Raw genomic sequence first — 21,323 nt, 5'->3', positions numbered from 1 at the left:
CACCTGATATTGGGAAAGGAGAATGATAGGATGGAAAATTTACAAGAAATCCTGAGGATTGCAAATAAGAGAAAAAAGATTAAGGAAGTTGCCGCCTGCTTAGAAAGAAGCATCGTTAGGTTCGCAAGGCATTCTTCACGGTCGAAAAACCCAAACCATGGCGAAATGAACATTGGTATGCCATTAATTTATTTATAGTGATAACATTCACACCCTTTTAGCTGCAGGTGTGGCAAACCCTTTCAAGCCAAGCACATACAAGTTTACATTTTTTCACGCTTTGCCATTTCCAAACCCTCAGCCAGAGAGACTGAATGCTTGGAAGGCTGCATCTGCCCAGACACAGTCTCTGCTATTTCAAAAAGCAATGCAATCCGATGCTACTAATATGCTTAAACGACGGGTCTTTTTGAGAGGCCAGGCTGCTCAGTCGCGGGCCTTGATGAAAAAGGTAAGCTGGTGGAAGAGTGGAGTCGAGTTTACCTCATTTTGTGCCTGCAGAAAGTCAAAGAGTTGGAGAGAGAGCTCGAACGTACAGAGCACCTAGAGAAGCAACGGAAATTGCGTACTTTGCTTGGTAAGGTGACAAGGCCCGATTGTGACACTTCTACACCACGTTTTGGTAAGTCGCTTAGACTATTGGATGGCTAATTAGTTTTACATGCTCAAGATGCTAATGTAAAACTGGAGGAAGAAAGCATTGAACTAAACGTTTCTGGCCATAAAAGAGTGAGAATTATGGTGCCAGGGCCTCCTCCTAGATCATCAAATATCGAACTACTGACACCACAATCAAGGACAAATTCAGGAAGGCATCTTAACCGCAAACAGTGGTCCACAAAAACAATGGCAAAGTCTGAGCTAAGACTAGCATGTGACAGGCTTGCATATGCAAGTTTATCTCCAACTGAGGTTCACTCTACTTTTCATTATATTCACAGAAGCTATATGTGTTTATGGCAGGACAAGGACAAAAGAAATTCATGCGGTCCCTTACACGATAGAAACAGAAACAACATAAATATTTGCTGAAGAATAAAATCTTATTACCCAAAATAGTTTTCTTATGCATGCTCAAATTGGGTAAATGCACAGTGGATTAGAAAGAGATAGTTTAGTAAACAGCCGAACAATGTAGCGGTTTAACGTTGGACGTATGCCCAAGCGAGGTCCATGGATACAGAAAAGGGCTTACAGAAACTCAAATGAGCTCCAAAACCAGCCTTACACTTCTTGCTCTTCAATCATCCCTCCACCCTTCGCCCTCCAACCTCCTTAAAATCCATGCCCGACCTGCCAAGACTCGCTTTCGCCAAGAACCCTAAACATTCGTCTACGTGGTCCCCATTCCTGGTCACAACCGCTTGCCGTGCCCCATGTCCCACCCTGCCAGGTCATCGGTCAAAGCTCCAAACGGGCATATCCGCGGCTAAAGGAACCCGCTACAACGATGTACTATAACATCAGGGGCGCCAAAAGTAAACTTTTCTGTGGAGTATATTGTTTTAAAGTGAGTTACTTTTTTGAGGTTAACGGCGAAGAGATGTCATCATGGATTTTATACCACGTGGATTAAGGGTTTGTCCTTCCAAACAGAGAGTTCTTAACAAACCACGGAGGGCAAAAGACAGCTAGCCTCTTCGAACACCTTTTGCAAGTAAATGTTTGCATGACCTGACAAAGAACAGCTGAATTAAGGGATGGAAAACTGGCAGAGAAACCAGCTCGTCGGATTGATCTTACTCTCCTTATGTATTGATCACATGTGTATTTGCATGTACAGGCCTGCTTAATGATTAGACGATGGCCGGGAGTGTTTTCTCTTGTTTGAATCAATGTTAGCTTGTGTTTCATAGGTTCTAAGCTTCACACAAGAAGCCAAAAATCTTTCTAGCTTACTTTCCACATTGGAACAAGTACACCCAAGGAAGGCTTGTGTTCCCCAGTGCTCAAAAGGTTAGTTCACTTCTTCAAAGGACGGTTATATACTCAGATGTTCTCCTGAATCTCAACCTCTAAGTTCATGGAAAAGAGCTAACTAACCACTGATTTTCTTTCCTTTTCTCTTCCTGGCATTTCTATCCTTTTCCTTGTCTTTATGTACCAAATTTCTTGCTGTTCTAGGCCATTCTTATAGATTCAGCATCTAAGACATTCTAGTTTCCATTACTAAAGTCGCCCTTAGTAATAAAAGATAGTAAACTCGCAATGGTGAGACCTCGTGCTCCTCTACTTGAAAACCTACCAAGATAGAAGTTTTGGGAAGAGAAGAATATCACAAAATTTAAGTGTTAAGATAGATTCAAGCAAGATGACTGTGGTGGTGAGCTGGCCTACACCAACTTCAGTGGCTGAGTTAAGCAGTTTCCTTGGTATGCTTATTTATTACTACCCAACTTTGTGAAGGTGATTATTGTTTTGATATGGTATTTACATAAGCATGTGCCATTCTAATGAAAAGAGCTACAAGAGGACAGCTTATTGCATATAAAAATCTGACTTTGAATCTTGCGGAGCAACAATATTCCATATATGAAATAAAACTACTTTCAATTGTTCATGCCTTGTGGACATGGTGGCACTATTTTTATTATAGTGTAGTGTTTGTGGTGTTGACAGTTCACAAACCTCTTATATATTTATTCACACATAAGGAGTTGAACACTAGGCAAACTCATTAGATGGTCAAATTAATGGAGTTTAAGGAGTTTCCTTTCAAGAATTGTCCAGGGAAATTAAATGTGGTAGTGGATGCTTTATTGCATATTCATCATGTAACAGAGTTATGGACATGGTTTTATCACCATGAGTAAAATGGTCAACAAGTTTATGTAGTTTGTTGAGCATGCTTAGGCTCATGATGCTATTATTGTTTTTCCCAATCAAGCACTCATATTTTTTGAGTATATTGTATTTCAAATAGCATTTGTTAAAGGATATAATTTAAATTTATATAATGAAAATTGAACTATTTAAAATTAATTTTATAAAACTTTGAAAACTATGTGCCACAATGCTCCATAGCAGAAAGTGCTTATAAACTATGCAATTTCAAGAACCAAATCCAAGCCGTTTCCTTTCTTGTGCTTTAAATTGCTGATCTTCTGTACTCTGTCACTCTTCTTTGTGTACTTTTGTAGTTAACCTTGAACATACTATTCTCTGTAAAATTGGGAGTGACTGGATTGATATGCCACCAGATAAATTATGAGCAATGTGTTTGCCAGGATGGTTGCCAGATTGATAGGGGGCAAATAGACAAATTTATGTGTAATACAAGAGGTAAGAATAGCTTTTAAAGAAGAACAGATCTAAATACTGAAACCTGGAACTTTTCTTTCATAAACCCTTTTGCCTTCTTTCAATAAACTGAACTCAAGAATGCTGACACGGATTCCCTCTCATTTGGACCTGTTAAATTTCTGGAGCCATTGTCACCAAACCTTTGTTATTGTTTGCTACAGGCAATCCATTATACTGCAATTCGCTTACTGGAGCCACCACACACAAGGTCATATTGCTCCATTGTCCAGTAGAATCCATATTAAACCTCCATGAAACATGCTTCCCACATTTAAGCTGATCACAAGTGTATTTAACCTTTTCTTAGTTGAGTTGATGAACAATGATCAGGAGCTGCTTCCTCCAACTATAATACTCCACTTTGTTATCTTTATGTTACAAATTTTACAACTTGTTAGTATTAAACTTACTGTCATTAGAAGATTGACCATTCCTTTTGCCCTGCTGCTTGTTTTTCAGCTGTGGACAATCAAACTTTTAGTGTCCAAGCCCACTGCAATGATGACAACCTTGCCTATAATTTTTCACAAAAACCTTTTGCTCTTTGATCCTTTCATATTAAATTCAGCTTGTGATATTTATTTCTATTATTGTATCATTTTAAAGTTGAAACCACATCAAAGAGCTCCTCCAAACTTTGGGAATGACACAAGTACTTTTTGATGCTCTCACTTTGAAGGCTATTAATGAAGTATGACTTATTCTGATTCAGATTTTTCATTAGAACATGGTTAATCAAATATGTAAGCTTTTTAATATAATCCCCAAGTGCCATTTTCCCTTGCTTAAAATATCAAAGTTTTATAAGAGAACCTCAGCACCTCAGCACCTCTATTGGCACCACTGTCAACACTTCCATTGACATTAGGATTTCAACATTCATCTTAGTTACTATTACAACCAGCATCTTTAATACTAATATTATGACTCCCCAGTAAACAAGAAAGATATAGAGAATTAACTTTCCATACTATATTACACCAGACAATTATATTTTATAGTCCAAGCTTTTGAGTTGACTTTTGACCCACGTTGACCACATGGCCAAAGATTCTCTTGAAACCTAGATAAAGCATTTTCTTTAAGGTGTAGGTTCTAGACTGTTGTTGGCTCCCTCTATTTAACATATTTTTATTGCTAATTTCTGGAGGGACTTTGGGCAGATTCTGATACCAGCAATCAACAGAGTTCTGTCTTATGTCACTCATATAGCGAAAAGCCGTGGCTGCAGCGTGGCAGCAAGGGTGGTCGGAATCAAGAGTTTTTTTTTAAAATGTACCGTCATCTGTCTGGTAAGCAATTCCTTTTCATTGCTTCTCTTGCATGGAGATCCCTCGACATGTGCCTTCAAACGCCGCGTCCAGCAAGATGGCATACTTGTGGATCCCTCCAGATTAACAAATCCCCACTTGAAGGCCATGAGAGAACAAACCCTTGGGAGTGCATGAATTAAGGAACAATATGGCACATCAATACGTGATGTCATTCAAGCTCAACTACAATGCAGCGAGGAACAAGGCACACCGAACTAGCAAAAATTATGTGTAGATATGGCAATGGCAACTTACAAAACTGCTAAGATGTTCAGGGTCGTGTAGGTCTTGATGGCTTTCCTGTCAGCACTTGAATCTTGTGGTCTTTGAGGCTCACAAGCTGCTCCAGCTTCATAACTTTGGCTTCTAACAACTGCTTATAGTATTTCATCATTCTGTTACTGTACAATCTTAATTACCTCGATTGTCTCCCGGAGCTCTCGGAGTTGAATATCCTTTTGGGATTCATTCATCCCATCCTTTTCCTGTCTCTCTGGAGAATCTGTCCTTTTCGGGCTCTGTACAACTGAACCAGATCAAGAACCGAACCAGTACAAAGACTGTACACTTACACCAGAAAGTCCTCTTTCATGACCCCTGCAAGAAAACATGTATAACAATAAAAAGAAAGACGAAAATCTCATACCTGCTTGGCGGTGTAAACATTCTAGGGGGGGGCCTTTTTATGGGGTAGTTGCCTACAAAATCTAATTTGAGTTTTGACTAGAGCCTCCCAAAGCAATGTTTCTGTGTGATTACTTATTTGATCATTTCTCCATCATACCATGACCGTTAGGCTCGTGCTTCATTGACTCTGTTTTAATCGGCCTGTACTTGGCAATCTGGCAGAATATGACAATTTCTAAACCGAATTTGGAGCGGAAGACATTTACCTTATATTTCAAAAGCTTAAGTATTCTTTCGATCATTTGGTTTTCAGCATTTGCGACTGCCTCGACGTCTTCCTTGGTTAAGGAAAAGCTTAAACGTCTAAAAACCTTGTCTGCAGCACACACAAAATAAATGTGCATAACCAGAAAGTTGCTTACTGTTGAGAGTGTTCCAGTTGTAAATCTTCTGAGCAAGACTGTTGGCAGCACTGTAATTGTGAATATCCACAAGCCGTGGGCAATAATGTGCTACAACTTCTGCCGCTAATACTGGCGGAAAACATCGTTTTAATCCAACATGGAATGTTAGCAAACAGTACCTCCATCGCTGAAATCCCGAGCGATGTTTCTCTTCGGCCTTGACAACGGAATCCCGTCAACCTGAAAACTCTCAGCACTGAGCTGATCTATCAGATCAGCTTCAACTACAAACCCAAGAATAAAGTCCAGGAAGCTCTTCAGGTGCCACATCCATGACCTAAATAGATATGAAGTTTCATTTGCGTGTAAAGGAAAAAGAATGTTTTAAACCAGACCCTAACTTAAAATTAGTTAAAATAAAAGCATGTAGCATATATAACAAGGATTGCAAGCCCAAAGAGAGCTTGTAGCATTACATAGATATAAGCTCTAGACAGCTTGCAGGTAGAACGACCATACATCATCTGTTTCATTGCAAGTCACTGTGAGTCGGCCAGTCTTGGGGGCGTTCGGTGCTTCTGGTTTGTAGCTAACAACCAGCTTAGACTGCTTCTTGGACTGCATCTTCTCACCTTTGCTCACCACAAAAGCTGGATTGTCCGTGGTGTAGTTAAACTGGACGGTGTCGTTGTAAACGTTTTTGAAGTTGATCTGTCCACTGCCCTTGATGAAGAAGGGACCCTGAGGAGACGGGCTGCTGCAGCTTGCCAGCAGCTGGCAGCAAAAGTCAGACCCTTCAGGCGATTTCAACGTGAGCAAGCCTTGGAACTCGTCCATGATCCGCGACGGCTCGAACACGACTTGGACTTGGAGGTCGAGGCCGTCGGGCGGTGCTGGATTGGCCTGCACCATGCTGGGTTCGGCCGTGAAGCCTCCGTCAATGGCTGCTTGAGAGAGCAGGCAATTGTACGTGGCCTTGACTGGAAGTGTGTGCCTAAAGTGGAAAGTCTGTACGAGCTGATTGCCCAGGGGCACGGAGAAGAGCAACGGGGCCTCGGATGGCGCTGCCACACTCTTGAGCGTCAGCTGGTATTCGAATTCCCCGAGGTCGTCGCTGTGTAGACTGAGGCTGCACTGGCTGCTGCCCTGCACCAGGGGTCGAAACGCAACGTCCACTGCCGCGCTGGACATTGCGTCAGCTTGCACCTGGGCGGGCAGCACCACGCCTTGGCCCGTGCAGCTCGTCTTGAACACCACAGGCCTGTCCAGCGGATTCCTGAGGCGAAGCGTGCGCGACGCTTGCTGCCTCACAAAGCACTCGAGGAGCACTGACTCGACAATGTCGGCCCTGCCTGTCTCCACTGTCACGTTGAACAGCGAGTACTCACCACTCTCTTCGTTCTTGAACGTGACGGTGCTCATGGTGCTTCCAGGCTTATGGGCCTTGAAGTAGAGCACGCACTCCTTGTTGGACAGCCCGGGCACGTCGATGGTCTTGGGGCCCTTGATCACTGTCGTGGCATCCCCCTGCACCATGCTTACCATGACGGCAAACTGCTGAGTGGCTTTGAGCCAGTTTGGGACGTGCAGGCTGAAGGGGAGCGTGAGCCGCGCCTTGGCGTCCAGCTTGATGCTGGCCTCGGGAGGTGGCGGCCCTGCCTCACCCGACAGCTGATAAGACACAAGGCCCCCGAAGGGCAGCGGGAAGGAGATGGTGGCCCGGTGCGTGTTGCTCATTGTCAGGGGACGGTAGGTGAGGCTGTAGCCTAGGCTCTGGTTGGCCGGCACCTGCACTGTCACCGCTCCACTCCAATAGGGGTGCGAGATGACGGGATGTACGAGCCAGTTCTGCGTTGTCGGGTTCTTGAGCTGGATCATCTTGGACTCGGTGGCCCGCACGGCGGTCATGAACTTGAGCGTCTCCGCAGGCGCCCCTTGCTCCACACAACCCCCCAGGAGCGTCAAGTGCAGTGGCTCGCCGCCCTCCACTTGGCAAGGGATGTCCTCGATTCTCATGTCCGGATTAGCGGCCGAAGGATGGAAGGTCACGTCCAGCTTTGACACCTGACGAGGGGTCAGGAACCCCTCCATGGGGAAGATGGTGAAATCCGCCTCACACTTGGTTGTGTCCCACGCAAAGTTGGTTGCCAGGTCCCCGTGGTTTTCGAGCTGTATCTTCTTGGTCACCTTGGAGCCCAGTGTTACGATGTCAAAGGGCAAAACGCTCTGGTTGAGCTTCACCACCACAGCATGGCAAATGCCAGATACTGTCAGCACTCTCGACTGGGTCCCCGCCACTTCCAGCACAAGGCCTTCGGTAAACTTGGTCATCCTGGCTTGTGGAGTGAAGACGAGCTCCATGGGACGAGTGTATCTCGGCGGCAGCTGGATGCCTTGGGCAGGCAGGCATGTGATGCCCAGCTTGCCCAGTGCGTTGGCACTAGGCTCAAAGGATATGGGAGCCAGGATTTTGCTCTTGTTGGTGATCTGAACGTGTTGCTTTGCCGTCTTCCCCAGCCGGACCACCCCAAACGACAAGTAGCGCTGCCTGGGATCCACTAGCTCGAGCAAAACGGGCACGCCTTCCCCTCTGACCGAGATGGTCACAGTGTCGAGGCCACATATTTGGAACTTGACAGCCTCCCTGTAGAGCACAAAGGCATCCGGCTTGAAAGTCACCCTGATGGTGTGGTTTTGGCCGGGGCTCAAGCTCATGTTGACGTACTCCACTTCCAGAAAGGAGGTGTTCTCGTACAGGAGCTCGCAGGTGATCACCTCGTCACCCTCGTTGGAGAGCGTGAGGTCCGTGGAGGGCGGTGTCAAGCCGGGCTGGTGCAGGAAGCGGGCTCCAAAGTCAAAGTCGTGGAAGCTGAACTTGATCCTGGGGCGGTAGCAGGTGGCGTTGAGATGGATGAGGTACTTGTTGCCGTGCATAATCTGGCATACGATGGGAAGGTCCACAAATGTCCTCTCTGCGGTGGGGTGAAAGAGGAGGTCGCAGGTGAGCTGCTCATCCTTGGTCACCAGCTCGGCGACTGGCTCCGCTCGCAGCAGGGCGCTGTCGCTGCCACAGCCCCACATGAAGTGAAAGGCCGCTTTGCCCGAGTTGGTGAGGATGAACTTTCGGTACACCCTCGAGTTGATCATCACCCGCCCGTAGTCTAGCCTGAAGGCCTCCTTTGCCACGAGGGCGAGCGGCCTGCCGTCGTCCCCGCCTTCCAGGTAGAGCTTCTCGTGGTAGAGGTAGGCCTCCGCCTTGACAGACATGAAGAGCGGGGAGGCCATGCGGAGGTTGCACACGATGTCGAACGAGTGGTCGCCTTCCAGCGCCGGCGAGAAGAGCAGCTCCACCGGTATGGTTGCACCTTGGGCCACAATGCCACTCGAGGGAGTGAAGGTGAGCACCGCAACCTGGCCCGGCTGCGACGGCGAGTAGCTGAGCTTGTCGAAGTTGAAGGCGAAGGGCCCAGGCTCGGGGTTGTGCAGGTAGATGGTCTGCTTCACTCTGGCCTTGACGAGGACCTGGCCAAAGTCGACGTGGGAGCAGCTGAGCGACAGCTCGGGCTTCTTGACGTTGCCAACCAGGAGGAAGTTGACCTCGATCCTCTTGTCCGGGATGCGGAGGGTCCAGAAGCTCTCGTGCAGCTCCAGCCTCATCGGGGTGTACTCGAATCCCATCTCAAACCTCTTGCCGCCTGGGATGAGGCCGCGCCGCGTCATGCACCGGAAGGGACGGGGGAAGACGTCGTCGTCGGTGATGGGCTCCAGGTCGTAGGCCGTCCACCTGAGCGACTGGCTCTTCTTCTCCTCCCACACGAACTTGTAGGCCACATTGGTGGGGTTGACGGCGGTGAAGTACTTGACGTTGCGCATGTTGCAGCCCAGCGAGTCGAACTCGATGATGTGGATGCCAGCGTCCAAGGGCCCCAGCTCCCCGTCGGGCCCCGGGAAGTGGCCGTCCCTCCGGCTTGCATAGTCGCTCCGGGGCAGCTCAAAGTGGCACCACGGCCTCGTCACGCTGCCGCAAACGGGGAGCCGCAGCGGCTGCTCCAGCGTGGGGATGTGGCACGCCACCACGCGGCTGCACTCGTGCACCTCGAGCGGGCAGAACTTGAGCACAAAGTGGGCGTCCAGGCCAGGCCGCAGCACACCACACGCCGGCTCCACCGCGTACATGCTCTGCTCCTCTGCCTCCACCGAGCCGTCTGCCTTCTCCACGCGCCACGAGAAGGGCATGCTCGCCTTGCTAAGGCTCTTCACCACCAACGGGTACGTCCTCACCTGGAACATCATCGTCGTCCTGAACTGGACCGCCTGGACGCTGCACTCGTATCGCGCATTGTCGGCCACCGCGTGGAGCTTGTACGCGACGAGCTTGGCGCTCCCCTTGACCACCTCCAAGGCTGGCTCCGCGGGGTTGATGTTGGAGTCGATGGTCAGCTCGGGGGCAGCGCCAGCATTGCCTCCCTTGCCACCCTTGGCAGCTGCTGCGGGTGGCGCCGCTTTGCCACCTTTTCCTTTGCCGCCTTCGGGAGGCGTGTCCTCGTTGGGAGGGGGCAGCATGGTGTCGTCCCAGTCGGGCGGAGGCTCCTCCTCCTCCCCGCCCTGTCCAATGTAGACAATGTTGCACAGCTGCAGGTATATGTCCTTGTCCACGTACTCCACCGCCTCCGTGGGGCTGAATGTCGCAGTGACCTGCTTGGACGCCCCCGCGTGGAGATGGCCCAGCGCCGGCCTGAAGCTCACAAACGCTGGTGCGTCAGACCAGCCAAAGCGCCAGTGCTTGAGTGGCGATGTGTTCTTGAGGGTGAAGATGACGTGGGTGCTGCCTCCAACCCCGCAGTCGTCGAAGCATATGGCGTCGTCCAGCGCCTTGGGCAATCCAAGGCACACCACTTCTTCGCTGTAGCCTTCACCCGTGATGGATATGGTGACGGCATCAAATGGGTTGTCATCCACCACCACCATGATGTCTTGCTTGTACTGCTGAGCGGCACGAGGCGTGAAGGTGACGCTGGCCGTCTCCACACAGCCGACGGGAAACGTGAGCTTCTTCCCCACAAGCAGCGGCACCGCTCCCTGCTCGGTCACCTGGCTCATGTCGAGCCACGACTCCAATCCGTCGCTGGCGTCCCCAGCCAACTCGAGCCTGGCCACGGCAGGCACCAGGCCGTTGTTGACAAGAACAATGGGCAGCGTATGTGACTTTCCAACCAGCAGCCGTGGAAAGTCGAGCCACGGGAATCCCAGCGGGGACACTGCCGAGGGCGACTCGGCAAACAAGTGAGGCAAGGTTCCCTCTCCCTGGATGTGGCATGTAAACTGTGGCGACTCCCGGCCTTTGACAAGCACCTCGAGCAGCCCCGTGTACTTTTGCAGCGCCAGAGGCTTGAAGGAGATTGTAACAAACTGGTACTCGAGGGGTGGAATGTCAGCCGTGAGGGGGGAGAGCTCCATGCACAGCAAGTCGTCGCCACCACCACCACCTCCTTTGGCGGGAAGCTTTTCTTTTCCACCTGACTTTGCCGCCGCTTCGCCCGGCCGACGGAGCACCAGTTCGACAGAGCATGGAACCCGCAGAGGGTTCTCGATACGAAGCCGTGCCGTCATGCACACGTCCCTTGCGCCCTTCTTGTGAGCTGCTACTACTGCTGGCTTGTCCTTGTTGCCACCTGCACTCGCGTCGAGCGCTGCCTTCTCATGGTTGATGATAACCGGCCCAAAGGAGAACATCTCATCCTTTCTGGAATACGTTCCAAAGCTTGGGATGGGAGCCAGGAGATCAATCTCGTCCACCACATGGTGCTCGTAGAATATGGTCCTCGGCTCCGTGCTGATGCCTGGAATGCAGGCTTCACCCGAGAGCTCGTACGCCACGCCTCCCGGATACAGGAAGGGATTCATGTCAGCAATCTCAATGTGGAACGTCTCTGATGTCAGGCAAGGCGTGTCCACCTTGAAGAAGACGGACAGCTCCATGTGGCTACCAGGGAGGACTGTTCCAGAAGCAGGGACCACGGTGAAGCTGTTGAGTTCCAGGGGCTCACCCGATGCACCACCACCACCTCCTTTCTTATCCGTTTTCTTGCCTTTTTCTGCTGCGGCCGCCGCTTCAGGCGCAGGTGGCGCCAACGTGGAGACAAGCTTGTAAGCGAAATCAAACTTCCCCAGGTTGACAATCGTGAGAAGCCGAGGTGGCGGAGGGTTGCCGCATATCTGCGAACCAAAGTGAATGCCTTGCGCAGGAAGCAGCTGGAACTTGGAATGCACTGCGTGGACTGTTACTACACTAGGAATTATCTGCTCCGTTTTGCCAGTCAAGCACTCGATAAGGTGCAGCTCCACGTCCCGGCTCCCTTTAAGTGCGACCTCTCTTTGCAGCGTCTTCTCCTTGTTGAAGTGCAGGTCAACCTGGAGAGCAAGACAGCGGCGTTACCGTTAGTGCGATTGCTATGTCTTTCCCGCACTTTACCTTTTGCTGCTTCTTGGGCTCTAAAGTACCCCCAGGCGGGGTTATTGTAAAGAGCTCCTGCGTGAGCGCCGTTTTGTGGACGAACTTGAAGTCGACCTTGTACTTGCCTTTATTGTCCATGGTGAGCGATTTGAGAGAATCTTGGGCGACTCTAAGTGTGCCATAGTTGAAGCCACCGTCGGGAGGCATGTCTTCTGGTGGGCTAGGATATTTGATCGCAATGTCAATCTTGTATGCCTCAGCAGTGATACTCAATGGAAGCTCCTGGTTGAATTTGACGGCGTCTTTCGCCTCGAAAACCTGCACCACATATCTTGGGTGTCATTTCACGACAGCGGGTGATGAAATCGGCCACCCTAACCTGGAGCTTCAACTTCTGGCTGAACACCTTCTCCTGGATCGCCTTGAACGTGACCTCAACTGTCGCACTGCCCAAGGCACACAAGCTACCGGATGTCTCCGAGAACGCAAGCTCGGGCGGTTCATTTTCCAGCCCGACAACGTTCCAGAAAAGAAGCAACGCAGATATATTTCTGGAGATTACAACAGAAGTGTCAGCAGCGGGAAACATAAAATGGCTGCATGCCTTATGGTGATGGATTTCTTCACTTCACGGTCGAGCAAGAGGCGCTCAAACACCAGGTCCTTGCAGTCAACGTCTACCCGAGGGGTGTCTGCGAGGCAAATCACCTTGCATTCCAGAGGCTGAGGATTATCCCTGATCCTGCACACCATTCTTCCTTCCAGTGGGCCAAGTAGTCCCTGCATGTCCGAGAAACTCAGGAAAAAAGAACAGCAGAAGCTCGTGTCATACCTGAGGCGGGTAGCAGTAGATACTCAGCATCTGCTTGTCGTTGATTTTCAGATCCATTCCGAGGGGATTGAGCATAAAGAGTGGCTTGCCACCCTTGGCAGCCGGCTTCTTGCCTGCAGCACCACCAGCACCAGGTGCCTCGCTGCCTTCACCAACGTCAAAGTCGACATGCAGGTCGAAGAGGCCGATGTTACGAATCTCGAGCCTCTTGCAGTGCTCCGAGTCTGGCAGATTCGGAAAACCGTCGGCTGTTCTTCCGGTTGGAAGGGGACCGAAGTCTAGAATCCTGTCCGACACAAACAACGCCTTCTGGAGCTTCTGCGTGGGCGTCACCTTTGTGTTGGGAAGTTTAATGTGTCGATAAAAGCAACCAATCTGTGGTTCAGCACACACTCCTTTGCACATAAGACGGGCTTGATGGTTACCGTTGAGGCCTTCAAACACAAACTTTTGCTCGAACTCCCCCACGGTCTGAGACCAGAAGCGCAACAGCAGCTCCACGCGTTGCTGCGGTTTCACCACCCATCGTGTCCGCATCTCGTGCCCCTCTGGCAGCGCCTCCAGCGGAGTGAAATATTCGGTCTTCCTCTTGAGCATGATTTGGTACTTCTCGCTCTGCAAGCCTGCCGCTTTCTCTGCTCCCCCTTTGCTCTTCTTTCCTTGCGCCGTGGGATCCCCCGAGCTGTCCTCCTCTTCACCCGCCATGCTGGTGAAAAAGGCGAACTTAAGGCTGCTGGGATCACTGATGAAACTCGATCGCCTGTGCGGTCGCTTCACCACTTGAAGCACCTCTGCAGGTGGAAGCGGTGCTACATTTTCCATGTCTGGAAGAAAATGGAGCTCCTCCTCATAAACAAGCCCCACGTTCTGAAGTGCATTGATAGCAACGCAAGCCACTCTATTAGTCCCTGCTCCTTCTTCATGACTTTCAGCCTTGGCTCCACCCAAAAGGTTTTGTACGTCTGTCTCCGATGCATAGTACTTATCAAGCTCTTCCTCACTGGGAAATAGAGACACATATGGATAATACTTGAGATGGTTCAGGACTTCCGATGCAAAGGTTGGGGTTTCTGGCTCGGACGCAGGTGGCGGTGGCGGCTCCCCAGCAGGTTCCGTTTCCTGACTTTCTTTTGCCGCTGTTTCCACGTAAACCTTCTTCTTGCACTGGTCACGGTCGGGAACAGTTTGGTAGTGGCTCGATAGTTCACTTCTTTGAGCCTTCAAAGTTATTGCGTATACTGTAGCCTCGCCCTTCCAGAACGTCTTGGGAAAGATAGGAGGCCCCGTAGGTTCTTCCTCTGCCTTCTTACCTTTGGGAGGTGCAGGAGCCTTCTTTTTTTCACCGCCACCTTTTTTCTTCCCGTCGTCTTGAGGATTCTCTGGATCATATGGTTCCAGTCCGGCAGCATAGAGGATGCATTTGGCGAGCGAGACAGTCGTCGTGTAGTGGGAATTGAGTCCATCAAACACAGCTCCGTAGATGCACTCGGAGCTCTCAAGGTTCCTCCTCAGTGTTGCTATCAGATCCTTTTCGAAGTCGTTGATTTCCACAGATGCCGTAGAACTCCCGGACGCCTGGGTGCCACTGCTTCCGTCTGCCGTGGAGGACATCCGGTTTCTGCGAGTTAAAGCGACCATGTCATCCATAGCCACGACTGGGCAACTGAATCTCCGACTCAGCTGCTTTGCCTGTGTCGACTTGCCAACCGCTGGAGGTCCAAGTAGCATAATCAGGAGTTTCTTGGCATGGGAAACCAAAGGCTTTTCAGAGACATCTGGAGCAGAACCAGATGGACTTTTGCCTGCCTTTCCTGCTGCCTCAAGCGGAGATGGTTGTGGTTGTTGCAAAGCCTCTTGCTTTGCAGAGCCTCCAGGTTTGAGATGGGACCAGAAAGGTTGACCAGCACTGCGGCGCTCAAGGAACAGTTGATCACGCTCATTGTAGCCTTCCACCGTCTTGAGAATCTCTTCCTCTTTCACATAGTCTGGATCAAACGCAAGTGAGTAAAGCTCCACTGGCTCTTCAGCGTTGTTGTAGATCACGTATTTGATCTCAGCGGCTTCAGGAGCGTTCGGAAGTATTGGTCCGAGCTGAATAATCGATGGCTCGAGTGTAAATATTGGCACGTAGCTGTGACCTCTGCACGCGAATTTAAGCTCGACTGGGTTGTGCAGCAGATCAATAAAAAAAACGGCAAAGTACGCCTTCTTCTTTTGCGTGGGAATAAACTGGACCTGGCCAGACATAGAAAAGCTAAGATTTTTGTTGAACAGGAAGAAACCTTGTACACAAACCTTTAGATCGACATATTTGTGGGCCTCAATCACTCCCGTCTCCGGCTCACAGGTGAAAGCGGTAGAGTCGTGAATATCACAGCTGCCTAGATCCGGTTTAGCTGCAGTCCAGATGCAAGGCACTTCGCCTCTACTGAAGAGCCGGAGATACAAAATCTGTAGCAGTCACAAGTTCGTCAGCTTAGAAGATAAGTGATCCGTGCTTACTTTACACTGGCCAAACTGAACCGCGCCGAAGTCAAGGTGTTCATGGGATACCTCCAGAACAGGTTTGCTTACATGCGCCGTGAATGCCAACACCAGTTGAGGGCCCTGCACGTTTGACAAGAGCCATGACACTCTCGGTGACCCAGGATGGCTTACCTCTTTAATGAAAAGTGGCACGGAGCACTCAAGTGGGCCAGCTGGAAATCTAGGCAAGTCCGTTCGCATTTTGAAGACCAAATCCATTGAACTCTTTGGAGAGTCCGGGGGTAGCGTTATCAGGCGATCGGGATCCAACGTGATGCCTTTGGCTTTGACAGTTGCCATGTTTATTTTGAACGTCACTGGCAAAGGCCCGTCATTTGTAACCTTCACAGTCTTCTGCGTTGTTTCACCAAGTGTCACGTTCTCGAAGTCGCAAATATGCGTGTTCAAGACAAACTTATTTATATCCAGAGTCTCTTTGTTTTCATGAATGAGGTGTTCCTTGAAAAGAAGACGGTCAATCTCAGAATCCACTTGGTCGATTGAAGGTGCACGTAAAACCTCCGATCCAAAAGACAGCACCTCGTTTCCTGTCTGTAACGGAAAGGAGGAAAATAAAAAACAAAGCAACAACTTAATTGTTTGAAACTTACTGTTTCCAGCACCCATTCGTCTCCTACAGTTCCCGTCGTAGTCGGAGCTGTACCGACTTCCCTCACGACTGACACTTGCTCGCCTCCAGGATGTTCAGCTTCCACTAGAGGTGGTCCTTGCTGGTCATTTATAGCGGTTGTAGACATTCTGACCGAATTGGAACGGGCAGAAACTACTGGAGTAGTCTTCATGGCCATATACGCATTATGAAACGCTTCCGCTGCCAAGCTCAAATATTTGTGGCTTCTAACGCGGGTTGTATCCAGAAGGATATGAGGAAAGGCGCCAGAGCCTAGAATAGATATAGTAGTGGGTACGAAATGTGCAACCTGTCAAGCATGTTTAGCTGCATGAAGCTCAGCAAAAAGATACAGACCTGAATGGTGAAACTGTCCATAAACTTTTCAGGAAGTCCAGGATAAACAGATGCAGCAAACTTCTGCTTTGTACCTGGTCCCAACAGGCCAGTCATGGGAGTCACTTCTCTTAGAACATCCCCTTTCAAAACGCCCAAATCGATCGCAAACTTAAATGGTACCTTCCCTGGATTTGATAACGTAAACTCTTTGGTTGAGGCCTTATTGAAAGGCTGGACATTATAATCTAGAGCCACGCGACTGAGAGCATGCGCGATGGTTCCTGACTCGGCGCTTAATGCGACAATGTAGTCCGGGCCGCCTTTCACCTGGACTCAACTCACGTCAGCAAAACGTTGCAGCCCATGGAAAAATACCTCGCATATAGCCGACACTTGACATTGATATCCACAATGCCCATAGTAAGACACCTCCACTGTTTCTTGCTCCCCTGGTTCAAGGTACCCTCTCACAGGAAGAATATCAAAAATGTAATTTGTAGGAATTTTGAGGCCCCCGCTATCCTGGAGTATATTTTGAGAGACATGAATACCGTCACCATACCCGTCATCAAGCATCCAGCTGTACCACACGTCAAGGGCGCTCGAGTTTTTGAGCTCAATGTGCATCCTCGTGTATGTTAACTCCAAGATGCACCTAGCGGACAGCACATGTTTAATCGAACAGTGGAAGAGCAATAATGCTTACCCGAAATCCAGACTGCTCTGGTTCACAGAGAGGTTGGGATAGTTGATATGTGCTATCAAATCGATACCGTTCCTTTCCAAGGTACCCGTGTAGAGGATATCCAATTTACCATAAAGCACAGTGCTGTGCCTTTCTGCAATGTCTTGCTTCTCAAGTGAGACCACAACACTGCCGGAGCCACCCGCTCGTAGAGTCCATTCCGCCTGGTTGATTGAAAAAGGAGGCTTTACTGCTAGGGAGAACGTAAGAGGCAACTTGGAAACGTTCTCACAAGTCAAGGTCCTGCTGAGCTCGTGAGGACCGTCCTTTCCCCAACCATTGTTCTGAACAAAAGTCAGCGTAGTCTCAGAAAATACGAGTGTCAATGCGGCCATGTCCGCATCCACCGAAATCTTGAGGTAGTACATGTCTTTTGCGCTGGTGACTTTGCACGTAAAGTCCTCTTGGATATGGCCTGGATTTGTGGTGTATCCTGAGACAGTGAGCGAGAACGGCGAGTATTGCTTGATGACTGTCTTGTCGGGTGTGATCGTAAAGACGGGTACAGGTTCTGGGACGACCAGAGCGGCCTTTTTGTTGCCCGATTTTTTCTGGTCAGCTGCCTCCATTGCCAAGGATTTGTTGATAGCCCTTTGCTTCCTGGTGGTGTCGTTATCCCAAGCCAGCGTCTGTGGCTTTCTGCCCATGTTTTGTACCTCAATGGTGTAGGAGAAATGCCGTAGCGTGAATTGATCACCAAAGTGAACAAAACCTTCTTGAAACTCTTTGCAAACTAAAGTCGAGCCAACTCCTACAGCCGACAGCGGAATGAACAACTCGCCACCTTCGAAAAGTATTGTCACCTTGTCATTGAATTTGCCTGCATCATCCATATAGGCCCGAACCTGTCATAGGGGATTAAGTAGTAGAAATGTCATATGCAACAAGTTACCTTCAACTCCACAGCTTCAAAAGGGTCCAGAGGCACGTCGCTCAGATTCAAGTGGTACATGGAATCCTTTTTCCCAAGAGAAATCTTGAGCGGTGCACGAATACAACACGCATTTCTTAAGACCACACTGAGATGGTGATCTCTGAGAACCTGAACCTTCCCAAAATCAAGAGCAGGTACCCACTCGGTATCTGCCTCTTCTGTCTGCTGCCGTGCTGAATGGAGCTTTTTGCTAATTGGTTTTTCAATCTTAATTATGGGCCCAACCGAGGTTGCCAGGACTTTGATTAGATAATGAGTATACTCTTTCCCGGATATGCTGACGATTGCAGAAAGACTAACGTCACCAAGAGCCACAGTTGATAGTGTAAACTCCAGCGGTAAGCTCGAGCCAGGCTCTATAAAACCACTCTCAGCTTTCAGCCGCAAGATAGCAAGATTCTCCGTTTCCTTTTCTTGTGCTTGGATTTCATATCTCGCGGGCACCAGGGAATCGTTTATCAAGCTCAATGTTTTGGTGTAGCCATAACGCAGAAAGCACGTTCCATAATCCAAGCAATCGCATGATATAGTGACCTGCGGCGAGCTTGTCAAAACATGACAAGACGCAGACTTCTCACCGTTGGAGCTAAACATCTTGCTTGCACAGGAATCGTTGCAAAATCTTTGCCAACTTTGGGTATATCTAGGCTTATCACCGTGGCATATCTTCTCTCCTCCCATGGAACCAATTCAATAGAAACGATTTTCTTTTCCTGCACGAAGAAAAGAACAGTAACAAAAGAAGAAAGTAAATAAAAATGCACACCTCAGGCCCCAGTATAAAATAACATGGCGTCACTGTGAACTCTTGTGACCCACTCTCAGGTTGTAGAACCCGGAACTGGAAAGGTAAAGAAACCGGACTGCTGTTGGTCACAGTAACGTACCTTACGGAAAGCAAACCGTACGAAAGAGGACCGAAGTCTAGTTCAGTCGTGTCGACAGAAAATGAGGGCCGAATAATACTTCCTCTGAATGCCAGTGACAGCGTGTGGATTGAGTCTGTAACTTCCCACAAAAACTTTTCGCTGAAAGTTCCCATGAGGCTGCCACAAACTTTGACTGTAATTGCCAAAACGTCATTAGGCTCAACGGTCCCGGTATCGGGCTCAAAGGTAAAGGTTATCATAGGAGATGACAGTGCCTCCATCAGCCTAAAGTGAGCCTGCACGTGATTTTATCAGCTTTAATTCGCGTTACAAAGACAAGATCTTACATCCAGCTCCCCAAGGTTCTCAAGAGCAACACTGAACTTGTTGACGGAATATAAACAGAGCTCTCCCAGATCAAGCTCACAGGGCGAAAACTGTGCGAGCGGACCCACGCCTAGCCCTTGTAGCTGCAGCGGTACTGCATCTGATTTTCCTGAGATAAGGCAATACGTTGTGCTCAAGTACCTGCAAGATCGGCATGAGTAAAATAAAGCCATTGCAGATTAGCTGCAATTCACCGTAGAGGTTTCGGAGGACAAAAGGTCACCGTGATCTCCACAAGCGTCCCAGGCCATACTTCGCCTTTGGCTGGTGTTATGGTAAACGCCTGCCTTGAAACAGGAATGCAGTAAGAATTAGTGCAAAGACATAAGCGTAAAGGTACCTTATCTATACTGGACGACAGAAGCTCATCCTCCGACGTGACAACTGCATCTGGTGGCGGTAGATCCCTTGCATAGTCTCCAACCTGCTGAACGTATTCGTCCAGTTCTTCTTTAGAAGCAAACCTACGAGAAAAGTATTATAGATGACCGCAGCTCTCGAAGCCCCTCTTTATCACCTTTATAAATGTTGTTTTCAAACAATGGACGTACTTGGGCCACAAGAAATAAGCGAGAGAAGAGGAGTTGTTGAAAACTTGAAAAGTGACATGCGAAGTTCGCCTGATATACGTCGTAGATGCTGCGATCACACCTGTGGAGAGGCCAACGTTTAACTGCCCAAAACACAGCACGGTAAGTCGCGGCGGCCACTAGAAAATTGAACAGAACAGACCTCCGTGCCAGCTCCAATTAGCCGCGAGACAAGCTGGTCGCCATTCTCCTTGAAGGTAACTTCTAGCTCTCCTTCATAAGTGCATACTCGCCGAGGGAAAAAATAGACGCAGCACTGAAAGAATTCTCCCGGATCAAGGTTATGTGTGGGTGGTGAGACCCTGAAAAACTCGCTTGTCCTGAGTCGGAAAACAGCCTTCTTCTTTCCCACATTATGTATCATAACGTTCTACACTCAAAAACGATTCCTTGTGAGCATCTACGCGTGAAAGTGGGAGCAAACCTTTTTATAGGAACATTTTGCAGGTGTGGGAGGAAAAATGATCTCATCTGGAACGTCCACCATGGCTGCGAACACAAACAAAATAGAGGCAAGACCAGTTGATTGAATGCCTTACGTTTCAAGCCGACGCATCTGACAGGAATCACAAACTTCTCTCTGTCAGTCACGGCCAGAAGCTCCGACATGTAGTCCCCATCACTTTCCGGGACGAAAGCTATTGTGTAGGAGACCTGTTTAACAACGAAATGAAAGATGCAGGACGAAGAGAAGAGTTTGTGGAATACCTCCATCCCGCACGCCACTTTGCTGGAACCAATCTCCGAGTAGACAGCCTGATCCCCACTTTGCAGCAACTCTACTGTCAGGAGGGGATCCTCGGACAACAACTGGACTCTTCGCACCACCTGATTAAAAAAAACAGTAAGAAGAAGAGAAAGCGGGGTGTAAGTAAGTACCTTATCATTGTTACGCAGCTGAAGAACAGTGGTATATTTCTTGAAGGCATGGTAACCAGTAAAAACCACCTCCGGTGGGAAGGGCTGGAACAGTGGCTCGTCTTCCGGTATCGAGGAGACGATCTAGCAAGAGTTTCCAGACTGAAGAAAAAGGATTCGCCCGCTGGTGCTTACTTGGTGGCGCTGCTCGGCAAAGTTGTGCTTGTTGACAATGCAGGGCTTTGGACGGATAACTCCATCTCGCTGAGCAAGAGGCGGATCCAGCGCTTCTCGAATGTGTTGGCTGGGGCGCTTCTGGGGAGACGAAGAAGAGAGGAGCGTAAGTTACAAGTTACAGGTGCGCGGGGAAAAATACCTTGACGCTGGGAGGCGGCGGCTGATTCCCATAAGCCTTGTATTTGATGGTGAAATGCGAGGTGCGCGCTCCTGCAATGCCACTGGTGCTCTCGTTGTTGTTCTTCATCTTTACGGGGGCTAGCTAGGGCAAAAT

General features: G+C 49.2%; 4 protein-coding genes across 4 annotated transcripts; all 4 read right to left on the bottom strand.

The window, feature by feature from the left end:
• Positions 1-1,244: 1,244 nt before the first annotated feature.
• On the bottom strand, positions 1,245-5,981 carry LOC112347395 (sperm flagellar protein 1-like). The gene is made up of 9 exons (XM_024678137.1): positions 5,940-5,981; positions 5,827-5,887; positions 5,666-5,776; positions 5,510-5,619; positions 5,386-5,458; positions 5,036-5,142; positions 4,927-4,989; positions 1,613-1,674; positions 1,245-1,386 (listed from the first exon to the last, which is right to left on the bottom strand). Exons 1-9 carry the CDS (start codon positions 5,979-5,981, stop codon positions 1,245-1,247), a joined length of 771 nt encoding a protein of 256 aa, XP_024533905.1.
• Positions 5,982-6,136: 155 nt separating this feature from the next.
• Positions 6,137-12,605, bottom strand: LOC112347394 (hydrocephalus-inducing protein homolog). Its single transcript, XM_024678136.1, has 3 exons — positions 12,570-12,605; positions 12,120-12,419; positions 6,137-12,058 (listed from the first exon to the last, which is right to left on the bottom strand). The coding sequence occupies exons 1-3, from the start codon at positions 12,603-12,605 to the stop codon at positions 6,137-6,139; spliced, it is 6,258 nt and encodes a 2,085-aa protein (XP_024533904.1).
• Positions 12,606-12,628: 23 nt separating this feature from the next.
• LOC9641902 (hydrocephalus-inducing protein) lies at positions 12,629-19,821 on the bottom strand. The gene is made up of 15 exons (XM_024678308.1): positions 19,705-19,821; positions 19,559-19,647; positions 19,325-19,505; positions 18,875-19,273; positions 18,687-18,821; positions 18,067-18,642; positions 17,136-18,019; positions 16,805-17,084; positions 16,448-16,756; positions 16,071-16,400; positions 15,592-16,011; positions 15,436-15,540; positions 15,229-15,384; positions 12,934-15,168; positions 12,629-12,881 (listed from the first exon to the last, which is right to left on the bottom strand). Exons 4-15 carry the CDS (start codon positions 19,256-19,258, stop codon positions 12,660-12,662), a joined length of 6,036 nt encoding a protein of 2,011 aa, XP_024534076.1. The 5' UTR covers positions 19,259-19,273; positions 19,325-19,505; positions 19,559-19,647; positions 19,705-19,821; the 3' UTR covers positions 12,629-12,659.
• A 21-nt stretch (positions 19,822-19,842) lies between these two features.
• On the bottom strand, positions 19,843-21,317 carry LOC112347393 (hydrocephalus-inducing protein homolog). The gene is made up of 8 exons (XM_024678135.1): positions 21,189-21,317; positions 21,008-21,127; positions 20,834-20,956; positions 20,663-20,782; positions 20,494-20,608; positions 20,379-20,443; positions 20,097-20,324; positions 19,843-20,037 (listed from the first exon to the last, which is right to left on the bottom strand). Exons 1-8 carry the CDS (start codon positions 21,294-21,296, stop codon positions 19,843-19,845), a joined length of 1,074 nt encoding a protein of 357 aa, XP_024533903.1. The 5' UTR covers positions 21,297-21,317.
• Positions 21,318-21,323: the final 6 nt, after the last annotated feature.

The sequence above is a fragment of the Selaginella moellendorffii genome, unplaced genomic scaffold, assembly GCF_000143415.4.
Source record: "Selaginella moellendorffii unplaced genomic scaffold, v1.0 SELMOscaffold_21, whole genome shotgun sequence".
Taxonomy (NCBI): domain Eukaryota; kingdom Viridiplantae; phylum Streptophyta; class Lycopodiopsida; order Selaginellales; family Selaginellaceae; genus Selaginella; species Selaginella moellendorffii.
This window is presented reverse-complemented; position numbering and strand designations above follow the sequence as displayed.

Bases quoted from the DNA above. Each gene is read 5' to 3' on its own strand.
- LOC112347395 (XM_024678137.1), bottom strand. From the start codon at position 5,981: ATGGATGTGGCACCTGAAGAGCTTCCTGGACTTTATTCTTGG. The intron at 5,143-5,385 runs GATCAAATAAGT...GATCTGGTTCAG, and splicing joins TCATGGTATGATGGAGAAAT to TTGTACAGAGCCCGAAAAGG. The intron at 1,387-1,612 runs GTTTGTTAAGAA...ATGACCTGGCAG, and splicing joins GCTGTCTTTTGCCCTCCGTG to GGTGGGACATGGGGCACGGC.
- LOC112347394 (XM_024678136.1), bottom strand. From the start codon at position 12,605: ATGAACCGCCCGAGCTTGCGTTCTCGGAGACATCCG. The intron at 12,420-12,569 runs GTAGCTTGTGTG...TATGTGGTGCAG, and splicing joins TGCGTTCTCGGAGACATCCG to GTTTTCGAGGCGAAAGACGC. The intron at 12,059-12,119 runs GTAAAGTGCGGG...CTTGCTCTCCAG, and splicing joins AGCCCAAGAAGCAGCAAAAG to GTTGACCTGCACTTCAACAA.
- LOC9641902 (XM_024678308.1), bottom strand. From the start codon at position 19,258: ATGGAGGCACTGTCATCTCCTATGATAACCTTTACCTTTGAGCCCGAT. The intron at 16,757-16,804 runs GTATTTTTCCAT...AGTTGAGTCCAG, and splicing joins AAGTGTCGGCTATATGCGAG to GTGAAAGGCGGCCCGGACTA. The intron at 15,385-15,435 runs GTAAGCACGGAT...TGACTGCTACAG, and splicing joins TTCAGTTTGGCCAGTGTAAA to ATTTTGTATCTCCGGCTCTT.
- LOC112347393 (XM_024678135.1), bottom strand. From the start codon at position 21,296: ATGAAGAACAACAACGAGAGCACCAGTGGCATTGCAGGAGCGCGCACC. The intron at 21,128-21,188 runs GTATTTTTCCCC...TCGTCTCCCCAG, and splicing joins CGCCGCCTCCCAGCGTCAAG to AAGCGCCCCAGCCAACACAT. The intron at 20,038-20,096 runs GTCTGTTCTGTT...TGTTTTGGGCAG, and splicing joins TAATTGGAGCTGGCACGGAG to TTAAACGTTGGCCTCTCCAC.